Here is a 12,828-nt window from a genome sequence, read left to right on the forward strand (position 1 = left end):
CTGATTGTCATGTAATTTTTCAAACTAAAATAGCAATTTCTGTATGTTAAGGAGTTACTATATATTTCTACTTCACTGTTATTGATATGCTTCAAAGGGCTCTAGTTAGATTAGACTATAATATGAACATAATGATTCGGTCCATTGTTAAAGTTTTTTTTTCCAATATAATTTAAAAAGTAATATTACTGATATATTTTTAATAAATCACATAACAGTATTTATTAAAAGAAATGAAATATTAATGTATATTCTCAGTAGTTTTAATTTGCTAAACCAGGTAGTTTTTCAAGTAATAATTGTCTCGTATGTGAGCTGAGGAAAAATATAATTTCCAGCTTTATTTTTTCAATTGGTAATTTTTATTTTTACTAAATGTTAAGTATCAATGTAATCATTTATATAACAATAGATTAGTACACAATTGTATGTCAATTACACATTAGTATTACACATTAGTTATTACCTTAAACTGTCTGGAATTTATTATTAAAGCGTTGCGCTTGCGTAAAATTTACAATCGTGGAAATTCAGCTTTTTTGCCTTTTGGCTAATATCATCCCTGTATTTAAAAGCTTATTTTGTTAACTTTTGTTTGCAACTTTTTAGTGTTTGCTGCAACTTTTTGAATGTTTGCAAACTTTTTAGTGTACCCAGTGTTTAGGTCTTTTTTTTTTTTTTTTTTTTTAAATTTTGTTTTTAATGTTGAATTACTTAAATAAAATAAAGCCATGTACAAACCTAGCAATATATTTATAGTTCAACATATCCAAATTTCTTGAAAAATATTTTTTTACCATAGATAAGTTACATTTTTTAGCATATTATTTAGCAGAATGTCATATGCTTAAAAAAAATTTTTCAAGGAATTTGGATATCGTGGGCATATTGCTGGTTTTATAGATAATTCTCTAAAAGTGGTGGTTCGACTGTGCTTATTAAAAGCAAACTAAACACCTAGTACACTAAATAAAGTTAGTAAACAAATAATAATGTAAGTACTTACAGGTATATTGTTAATTTGGTGAGGTTTTATAATATATACATATATTATAAAACATATTTTATACATATATTGCATTTATACATATATACATATTTTATAATATTAAATATAGTTTATAAAATTAATATTTTTATTGCTTTTGAATAAAATTTGTGTAAGATTTTTTTCATTGATGGCTGTTATCTTTAAATGATTTTTTTTTCCCCTAAAATAGCTGGGCAGCATGAAGAGCATATCTGTGGTCGTCCACTTGGGATGACATTCAATAAAGCTGGTTTGCTTTATGTTGCAGATGCATATCATGGTATTTTTACTGTTGATGTGAAAACAGGTAGATTACATTTTTATTATTTTGACTTTATATTTTTTCATTAAATTAAAATATTATCCATTTAGATAGAAATTGGACCTTTTTTTAATTAAATGCTTTATGAAACGTGATTTGTTCAAATAATTTTATTTATGTTTAATTAAGTAGTTTGAATTCAATTATATTAACATAATTTACTATGAATATTTTCAAGAGATGTTAACTTTTTGTAATACCAGATATATTTCTTGCTTAAAATTATTTATAAAAAAGTATCTAGTGCATCAAGTTTAAAGTACTTTATTTTCAAAGGGGTGAAAAATACTGCCTCTTTTTACTTATTAACTTAAACTTTGTCAAATAAAAAAAAAACATTTAAAAACTAATCCAAAATTCTTCCTATATGTTCTTAAAATTGTTGTGAAGAAAGAAAGTTTTAGTTGTACTTACAGTCTGAGCTATTAAAATATAATTCCACGGTGTAAAAAAAAAATAATTATGGCTAATTCTAAGACTTTTTTTTAATTAAAATTTTTTAGAATTCATGTTTTTCACTCTTTTTAATTAAGATGTTGATATTTTCAGCTATTGTAGGACATTTACAATGTTTGTGTAAAGAGATAAATGTTTGTTGTTTTTAAAATGCATTAAATGCTCTGTAATAATTAAAATTTAATTGTTTTTAATCTCTGCGTAAAAGCATGTTTTTAAAAACTGTTTGTTACTACTATGTTTTAATATTAACTAGCATGCTAAGATGCGTTTCTTAAATAAAGCGTGCTTATTCAACACGTGTCAAAATGGAAGGTTTTTTACAACATGTGTTGAATAAGAATGTGTTGAATGTTTAAAAAAATATAATTATTGATACATTGGTAATCAATTATTGAATACCTACTTAAATATGCCCAGGGGATAGTAAACTATTCATTGCCTTCATTATGCTTCATTGTAAACCGCTAACCTCATTTGATCTGCATTGACTGATAACAAGCTATTATGGGTGTGTTTTACTTTATATGGGGGTGCTTTTTGAAATAAAATTTTTTATTGAGAATATCTTACTTATCATAACTGGCAATTCATAAAAGTATAACTTCAAATATTGTATAAATTATTAGTGTACGCACCATCTCTTTCCTTAAAATTCTTTATCTTCCATTATTTCCCCCAAAAAATTATTTATTTTCAAGTTAAATTTGGCTAGAGAACAATTTTTTCTTTTGCCTTAATTAGTAGCTAACTTAAAAATAATTCCAATTTAATGCCATCATAAAAAGTTATTAATTCTATTTTTCAGGAAAGAAAAATAACATCTTGCCCTCAAAAACTGTTGTAGATGGTTTGCCTTTGTTTCTTCTAAATAATATTGCTTTAGATGAAAAAGAACAGGCCCTTTACATTAGTCAATCTTCTACCAAATGGAACTTAAGTCATGTTATTGTTAGCTTTATGGAACATGAATCATCTGGGCGGTATGTTTTCTACATCTGTGTTTTACCTTTGTGTCCTCATTTGTATTTGGCTGATATTTTAGTCTTGTTTATATTTTTATTTGACTTGATTTATTTGCCGACTTATGTATTTCTAAAATTATACAAAGTTGAATTTGCAGTGTCGCAAATTGTAGTACATCAATGTGTGTAGTACATCAATGTTACATGTCCTTACCCACTGGTACAAATTGTCTCTTCTTATTTGTCAATTTGTATGTTTATTGGGAAGCAATTTACATAGTGGTAGTAAAATAGTAATTAAAGTTGAAAAATTTTTCAGAAAATCTAACTATTTTAAACCTTAAATATTTGCCTCTAAAATAAATTTTGTATACATATATTTGAATTGCTATGTTATAATAGTTAAAACAATTTTTTGAAACATAGAAAACGTAGGATTTATGTTTTAACAAGGAAATGTTGTAACTTGTTGTAAAAAAATTTCAAAAACCTTATAATCAACTTAGCAAGATTTATTAATATTACGTAGCTTGCAAGACTTATTCTGTAAAATTTTAATGTTACGAATTAAAATTTTCCAGATTTTGAAAAAATTCTATCTTGCTTTAGTTAATTGATTTATAACATGGGATAAATCTTGCATTTTAAGCAATTGAAATATGTTTTAATATGGTAGATTACGTGAGCTTAAGAAATTGAAAGTTGGGAAATTTTGAAAGTAGTGCTTTATCACTTTTCTATCTTTGCTTTTATTTATCATTTGTGGCATTTCATGAATAAATATTCTTATTAAATATACTATCGTAAGGAATCTAAACAAATGTTTTTGCAATACTCTCTCAAATTAATGTAATCTTAACTCTATTTACTGGACAATAAGTTTAAGTAGTATGCACAGTATTAACTTCTTATTAAAATTCTTCTCTTGATAAAAGAAATTTCTAAATTAAATTAAATCTATTTTGAGAGATGTTTACCTTACCATCATTTTGGAAATATTCATTAGTGTATTACTTCATCGTTTTTTCTTTTTAAGATAACAGGGATGCTACGCCTGCGCGGTTTGCGACAAACTGAGACAAAACGGCATAACTGCGACAATCAGCTCAGTTTCTGCCAAAGCTGCGCCATTCTGAGACAAAACGTCCAAAATTTGGCAAACCTGAATTCAGTTTCAAATATTAATCCGCATCGCCGTGAGTCATTGGAGATCATTTTGCCGTTCACGTCTCCACGGGATGAAAGACTTCCGCAAAAAAAGCGGAAAACCGCTTTTTTCTCCCAATTTTTAAAATTTTCGACCATGTTCCAAAAACTAAAATTTTTAGGGAGTCCAATTAAAGAAACCCAAGCCGCCTGAACGATAGTCGGATTCCCGCGACTTCCGCTATAGAGTGGAAAGGAGTCTAAGCGTTTCGTTTCAACCACCGATATTTGATTTTTTTTTCGTTTGGCTGATTTTCGGAATTTTAAATATTAGGAACTGCGCTGGAATATGCTAAAATCGCGATTTTTAATCAGACGATTTTAATATCAATCATCGATTTTCGTGTTTAACTGATTTAAAACTTATGTGTTGCGATTTTTTTACGCTGTTTAAAAATCGTACTAGCAATTCCTATTCACTCAATTTAAAAATTCAATATCGCGATCTGTATTCTCGCGAGTTTAAAATCCAACGTTGCCATTCGTATTCACGCATTTTTAAATCCAATATTGCGATTCGTTATCACGCAGTTGTAATATCAGATCTCGTTTTTCGTATTTGTACGCTATTAAAAATAAATTTTTATAATAAAATATAATAAATTTTTTGCAAATTTATATTTTATTAAATTTATAAGATGTTGTTTTTTGAACATCTGACAGCGTTTTTTGATCATTACTCCTGTATTTTTCTAAATTTTTATTGTTTAGAAATAAACAGAGATTAAAAATTAACTCTTAGCAAAGTTAAGATATTAATGTTTAAGAATGCTGTTTCATTTCTAAGGAAATGACCAATCTATTAAGCTGATAAATTATTTATTTTCATAAATTATTCAATAGAAGATTAGATAATTTCATTTCATAAAAAGGATATAAGGTTTGTTGTCAATTGTTTAAGCAATATAAGGCATAATAAATAAGCCAACATATAGCTCACTATTCTGCTTATACTAGGATTTCTAAATATGCATTAGCTTCATCATAATAGGTGTTATAAAAGAAGTATTTAATGGTCTTTCTAAAAATAAAACTGAGCACTCATTTCTACTTAAGTATTTTTTTCTTTTAAAAAGCATTTACTACTCCTAATTAGGTATTATCAAAGATGCTTTCAATGGAATGCTGAGAATCAACTCCCCACAACATTTTTTGCTATTGTGGTTTTAAAATCATCAACTATGCTTTATAAATGGTGTAGTTTTGCCACTAACAAAAGTTTGCAGGTTGCTTAAAAATAAAGGCGAACTTAAAAGTAAAACATAACATCCTGTGAAAACTTTCTGTCAAAAGTATCTGATATCTAGAGAATACTGTCTTACTAGTGTATAATATATGCATGTCATGGTTGAAAAGTTTCTTCCAAAGTTGAGATAACCACATTATATTTTATTTTATTCACGAGCTTAACTTTTAAATATTTTAACTGCTAATTGTTGTGTTAAACTATTTCATTTAAATTGTTTTAAAGGTAATTATAAAATAAATTTGGAATTTCATAACTCTTTCCTTTATCTCTTTAGACTTCTTAAATTCGATCTGAAAACCAAAGGAGTTACAGTTCTTCTTAAAGATCTATCATTTCCTAATGGTGTTGAATTAACTCATGACGGGTCAGCTGTTCTTGTTGCTGAATGCTTTAAGAATTCAATATTCAAGTAAGTTTTTTTTTTCTATTCAATTAAATTTTTTATATGTTTTTAAATTAAATTTTTTCCACTGAACAAAATAATTTATTTATTTATTAAGTTCGTCTTAATTTTTTTATTGGGAGTTTTTTTAAAGAGTCAAAATTATTAATTTTTTTTTAATATTGTATTAACTCTTTATATCTTAACAATTTCGATTTGGAAAAAAAAATCTTATCAAAATCTCCCATAATTTTAATTAAATTTATACTTATAACATGCAATTGAGTTTAAACTTTTTTACAAAATTTAATTTGTAATTTTGTTTCAGGTACTTCATCCAGGGACCAAAGAAAGGAACAAAAACAGTATTACCTGTTGTATTTCCTGGAGAACCTGACAATATAAGCCGAAACAAACGAGGAACTTACTGGGTTGCATTAGCTGGTGCAAGGTCCCTAGAGAAACCATCATTGGGGGATAATTTAGCTGGCAAACCTCTTGTTAGAAGGGCAATACTTTATATACATAAAGTACTTACAGCTCCTATTGCAAATTTAATGCAATATTTGCCGTATGACTGGGCTAAAGATACTGCGTTTGAGGTAAATTTAAAATTTTCTTTAGTTTTTTATGTATTAAGTTTTTCCTATTGAAATAAAATTTTGAAATGCATGCGAAAAATTATGTATATATTTTTTATAGTAGCTTCCAATTCTATTTTTTATACTCCTGGATCAAAGTAACATTAAATAAATGTTTAAAGTTCTGTATAAACTAACAGTGACTTAAAAAAATTTACTTAAAATGTATTAGAAGTGCAAAAAATTCTTCAATATTTCCTCAAAACACTTGTTTTTTTTTTAGTTACAATAATATTTTTAAAACCTAAAGTTTATATATTGTTAAAATTTATTATATAGTTCCGATAATCAGACATCTGTTAATCCTCCACTTTTCCGCTTCTTTATGATTTTTACCGCTTTTAATCTGATTTCCACTATAATCTGGGGGGAATTGGATATCATGTAAATGAAATTTGGCATTTCACTACAGCCCAAAAAAAAAAAATTTTACTTTTTCTCATGTCTCGCATAAGGGATTATTACCACCATGAATCATGTGCTCAATTTCAGTGTGTGCAAAAACTTTGCATTTTGACGACTTAGTCACGACTAAAGAGAGTTATTATTATTCAAAAGCGTGAAGCGTTGGTCAAAATTTTAAAAACTATGGAAATTCCTAACTGTTGAAAATTCGGTCGACAAAACCGGGTCGATAATGAAATTGTCACAAATCGAGTGCATCAAAAAGTAATTCTACAAATGCGTGATTCGAAATTTCGAGTCTATGATAATGCATCATTAAAAAACTGAAAATCCGTAGAAATAAGTTACAAAAGTGCGATCGTAAATCCTCTTGAAATTGAGTGGGAATCATCAATAATTGAGTGTGAAATGCGTGGTTCAAAATTTGCCGAACAAAATAATATCGTATTAAAGCATTGAAATTTTAAAAACCAAGTGAAAATCCGTTTTTATAACTACAGAAAAATGATCTTCAAAGCCATGCTTGTTGTCAATCGAATGGATTGAGAAATTAATGCATGTTTCGAAATTCTCGGTTTTGCGGTAAAAGCATATTAAAATATCGAGATTTTAAAAACCATGTGGAAATCTGTGACTAAAGTTGTGAAAATTGCACAATCATGCAAACCATGTGGATTTATTTATTGTTGTTTGAAATTGACATTAATTATTGTCTTATTGTTATTTTTTATGATTGTTTACTTTATAACTTTTATCCGGAAAACTTTATTTTCCGGACTTGCCGATGTCCCTACAATTCCGGATATGGGACTTTGCTCTGTGTTTTTTTCTCTTTAACATAAGAAAAAAAATCATTTGATTTTGATCAATTATCAAATAAACTAGCATATGTGTTAAAATTCAATATATACTAAAATGGTAATAATTTATGAAACTAAAATTAGTCCCACTCTTAGGTTCAAACATATCGAATTTAAATTAATAAATAGACATATTGAAAAAAAATTTAAGACATTGCTTCTTTTTTACAGTGAAACATTTTGTATCATTTTATTTATTTTTTTAATTAGACCAAAAATTTTCCCAGGGCTGCCTGAATTTCATCTGACATATTTGACATCCCTGGGTTGTATTGGTGGGAATATTATGCAGTAATTATAACTCAGAAGATTTGGTTGATTGCATATTTAAAAATTAATTTAAATATTCTTTAGTGTTAATTATTCCTAATTTTTTGCATGATTGCTAGTATTAAAGTTTTTTTTTTTTTCTTTTTCTTTCTTGTAGCTGGGCACAGCTCGAATTATCGCTGATCATATTGTAGATTCTGGTGCGGTTGTGGAGTTTGATGATAATGGTAAAATCATTAAGTTTATCCATTCACCTACAGGGAAGGTTTCTCATCTTTCTGAAGCATTAGAGCATAATGGACATCTGTATTTAGGTTCTTGGCGAAATCATTACATCGGAAAATTAAAGTTGTGAAAAAAATAACTTGATGTGAAACTATGATTCATAAACACAAATCTATGTACAGCTCAAAAAATTTCCAAAATTATCAATATCGATAAATGAATTTCTGATTTTTTATTAACTATTGAATTAATTTTCTTTTAATTAGTAATTTGGTTGGAGCTTCACTGCAAACATGCCTGAAATTTATTATTTTAAAGCTTAACTTATCTTGAGTAAATTCACTGCTAAGCTCAAAATTTACTGATTTAAATAAATATATATCATAGCAAATTTAATTTTAACTTTAATTTATTTTTGAGCAAAGTAAATCTTAAAACATAAATTTAAATCATTAATTGTTTGTTTGGCTTACTTATTAAATCTTAATCTGTCAGGGGCAATTTCATCACTCTATTATGATCATCAATTTTGACTAACTTGAATCTTCATTCTGTTTTAATCATATGAGAATATGTAGTTTGAAAATTAGAAGAAAAAAATCTAACATTTACCTTGCATGAAATTTGGAAATATTGATATATTCCTCTTTTACCACAAATGTCAAATTGTAGCATTTATTTTATTTTACAGTTGATAATAAATTTGAGAAAGTTTTCTTATATTTTTTTCTTTTTTTAAAAAAATAATTTTGCTAACTAGCATGACAAATATTATAAACATCATCTACCCCAATCTATACAAATCTGTCTCATTATTCTCGATTGATGGATTCAATAAATTAAGCATTTAACTTCCATCGTGATAAAGAGAATGTAAGAACCATGCTAAATTTTAAGATATTGGTTGTCAGGTTGTGTCTAAAATTGTGTCACAAATATACAATAGTATGTTAAATCTATATTTTTTAGTACAAACATCAGATTTTTCTAATTTATATCATGATATGATGTATAATTTAATTTATATCATGATATTTATATATGAAATGTGATGCAGTGATAACATCTTTATATTTCTACAATCTATAATATTTGAATTACAATTTTATATAATATATGAAAGCTCTGTTAGATGAATTAGATGCAATTTCTTTACTTGCCTAGTTTTTTTTTTAATTATTGCAAATCTATTCTAGTTATGAATTTAATTGTTCACATATCATTTCTGTTTTGTCAATTGTACAACTAAGCCCAATATTTACTAAGTTGTTTAATATATATACTATGTTGTGTTAACTTTTTTAGTGAAATATTTCAAACTCCTTTGAATTGTTTCTTAAGTCTACTTATTTTATTTTGTTAATGAATTCCATTAATTATGTTGGACCAATATCTGATCACTATATTTTTATCATGTTTTTTCGTAAAGAATTTCGTTATGCTGTATAATTTTTTATCTTAACAAGAATTCCTTTGATGTGAAAATAATTTTGTTGTGATATATTATTGCTTGCACATGTTTACATCAACAATAAGTTTGCAAATTTATGTGAAGTGTCTTAAAGTTTGTGATTTATTATACATCATTTAAATAAAATTGTATTTTTCTAATACTCTCTCTTTTTTTTTTAGTCTTAAAATAGTTTATAATATATTTTCTCAATAGTAAATGAATATTGTATTCAAATGGTGCCAGGGTTCCTATTTTTAAAACATTAATTTCCATTTTTTTTTCATCTGATTATTCTAAATATTTAACAATTAATTATAAAAAGAAAAAATTGGTATATTCTAGAATATTAATTAATAATTTTATTAGTCACTAAAAATAATCTTAAATTCTGCTTTTCTTACACACAATGTATGTAATCTTCAAATATCATTCAAAAAATTATATTCTAATTTGCTTATTATATAAAACATCATTGATTCAAAGTAAAAATATTTCTCACATTTACGAACTGAATTACACTATTTTAAACAAGCTGCATAGTGTTTTTAAAAAGTGCTTAAAGTTGCTTATTTTCATTTTATAAAAGCCCTTGCTTTTTTTTATTGGGTGTTTTAAAATTAATGTTTTTAAAAAGTTCCCTTTTTCAAAATGAGATTTTTTATTTACTATTTTGATTTTCGTTTCGAATTATGCAAAAAGGCACAGTTCACATTGTTCTATTCAACGATTACGCAATTAATTCAACCCCAATTTATATTGGCGTATTATCAGTCCATAGTGTATGAAAACGCCATTCGTTTTACATTATTCAAAATTTAATGATTTTTGACAATTGTCAAAAACAATGTCAAAAGGTTTTTTTTTTTTACATGTCAGTTAAAACAAGATAAAACCTTTAATTCTCAAAAACTTTCCAACCCTGCCTAATTATAATACTTTTTAAAGGGCTTAAAAGGCATACTGAAAGGGCTTACCATGCATCTGTTGCCTTATTTATGTTTTATCAACCTCAAAGCTCTAAAAAATAAGTAATGAATTAAGACTACATCTCCACAGCCCTTATTGTAATTATTGCAGTCATAATAAATATATGTATGTAATATAAATAATTGCTAATAACTTTTATATTCATGTCAGAATTCCACACATTAAGATGCAATTTAAATTATTTAAAAGGTTAAAAATCCAAAACAAATGATCTTTTGTTTATGAAAAGTTTATGTTATTTGGAAAGACATTTTTAAGTTACAAAATCTAACACACAAAAAATTTACTTTTTTTATTCTGAATTTTATATTGTAGGAGATAATTGCAATCAAGAAAATGTGAACCCAACACGATAGAAACCGTCAAAAGTTATATTTTCTAAACTGCAACTACATGTCACCATGCAAATTATAGACTAGTCATTTGCTTTATCTCCAAACATTTGTTTACAATCTCTTAAAAAAAAATTACAACATAGTTGTAAGCTCGGCTATAAAACAGTTATCATAATGTGGGCAGATAATATCAGATATGTTATATTAATTATGAAAATCAAAACAAGAAGAAACCAAAAAAAAATTTTTTTGCTATACCATCTACAGTTGATAAGCTAAATTGATAACTTTTAAAAGAAAAGAAAAAGAATTACTACAGAAAATATAATAAATAAATGCAAGATTTATACAAATCAATTTTAGTGTTCATAATCAAATTTAAGTTTATTTAATTTCTATATAAACTGTTAAAAATTTACACACATTTAATGGTGCTATTGTATCGAACATAGATGATTATAAGCTTTAATCCTCTATTTGATTAAATAAAAAGATAAAGGAATCGATGAAGCCTTAAACATAAGTTAACATTTCCTGTTAAAGATCTGGCCTAATTCTGCCTGGTATACACCTACTGCAGCAACTACTTGTCTAGTGGGTATTTCATTCTGAACTAATAATTTATGGATTATTTGACACAAAACTTCTAATCCAAGGATCCACATCCCATTTTCATCAATCGCTCTTTTTCAACCCGACAACAGCTAAAATTCGAAATAACAATATGAAAAGCCTTTTATAACTGCTTTCATTTATTTAAAATTAAATTATTTTGTTATGCAAAATTAAATATGAAAGATTTAATAGTTATAAAAGAGATTTTAATCCAAATGTAAATACTTTATTTCCACTAGCAGATTTAAGAAAGCTCAAAGTTGCTAGTGGAAACAAGAATTTCTATAGCCCTTTTATGTGCTATTTTCAACCAAGAAAAAAAAAAATTTTGAATTTTTACCATTCCCCACTGAAACATTTACCTGCACAACACTGGAGAAAATTCATGTTACATTTTTCTAATTTTTTTTTTAAACATGTAATGCACTTTTTTGTTTTGTTTTGAGGGGGGATTTTGATTTATCAGGTTCTTGCATCAATCCCTTCAGTTATTCTTGACATAAAATAGTTTAATTATTACTAAATATAGAGAGTTATATTATCAAAATTAATTTATTTAGCAAATAATATTAAAAACAAAAGATATATATACATTTTATACCGAAGTTTCTGTTACAATTAGGTAATTTATATGAGATCTTTCCCTATTTGAAGGAACCAAACTAAAACACTAACAATAAACATTGGATTTATGACTTCATTAAGATATCTTAATAAAATTGTGAAGGAATGCTTGAAGATACTGAGCAAGGGGTCATAGCCCACTAGTATTTAAAAAAAAGTAATATTATTCAAAATTATGGATTGTAATGTCAATAGAGATTTGTATCAGAATGATATGCATGTTTAAATGTCTACATTGTAATTTTTTCTCATTAATTTAGTTTTAAAATGTTTTTGAATCAAAGGGTACATGGCAAAAACTATTTTTTAAGATAGATATATTTATTCTTAAGATATTAAATTTTATATTGTTCCTAAATTTTGTATTACATCTAAACTGAACAGTAGATATTTTGGGGTTTCTTAATCATTTATTGNGGTAAGTGCAGTCTGGTCCTTGCGGTTGCACCGAATGTTGAGTGCACCTCCTGGACTGGTGCTCTGGTACCAGTGATGTTTGGGGGGTACGAGCCAGGAAGCGAGGTTTTCTTTTTTGATGCCAGCTCCATGAAGGTGAGGGAATTTGGACTTATCAGATTTTCTTTCGTCATGTTCATGTTTAAGACTTATAATTAATACAAAATAAAGAATTTGCTACCAATGATGGTTAAATGCAGGATCACATTCTAACTCTGTATGATGTTTATAAATGCTTATTTAGAAAAATTTAATATCACAAAAGAAACTTCCACTTAGTCAAAAATGTGAATAACATTTGTTTTTCCTCGTTATAAACTTTAAGAAATTTTCAATTAAGATTTCAT

At 26.5% G+C, this 12,828-nt stretch overlaps 1 protein-coding gene across 4 annotated transcripts in view; it reads left to right on the forward strand.

Moving 5' to 3' along the window:
- Positions 1 to 9,622, forward strand: part of LOC107441867 (adipocyte plasma membrane-associated protein) — a 155,046-nt gene extending 145,424 nt beyond the window's left edge. For all 4 annotated transcript variants that reach the window (XM_071185672.1, XM_043053411.2, XM_071185674.1 and 1 more), the window contains exons 5-9: positions 1,221 to 1,337; positions 2,617 to 2,791; positions 5,503 to 5,637; positions 5,939 to 6,212; positions 7,944 to 9,622. In XM_071185672.1, coding sequence (XP_071041773.1) covers positions 1,221 to 1,337; positions 2,617 to 2,791; positions 5,503 to 5,637; positions 5,939 to 6,212; positions 7,944 to 8,141 — 899 coding nt within the window. In that variant the 3' untranslated portion in view covers positions 8,142 to 9,622. The remainder of the gene's footprint in view (positions 1 to 1,220; positions 1,338 to 2,616; positions 2,792 to 5,502; positions 5,638 to 5,938; positions 6,213 to 7,943) is intronic.
- Positions 9,623 to 12,828: the final 3,206 nt, after the last annotated feature.

This window comes from Parasteatoda tepidariorum, chromosome 9 (assembly GCF_043381705.1).
Source record: "Parasteatoda tepidariorum isolate YZ-2023 chromosome 9, CAS_Ptep_4.0, whole genome shotgun sequence".
NCBI classification, from domain to species: Eukaryota; Metazoa; Arthropoda; class Arachnida; order Araneae; family Theridiidae; genus Parasteatoda; species Parasteatoda tepidariorum.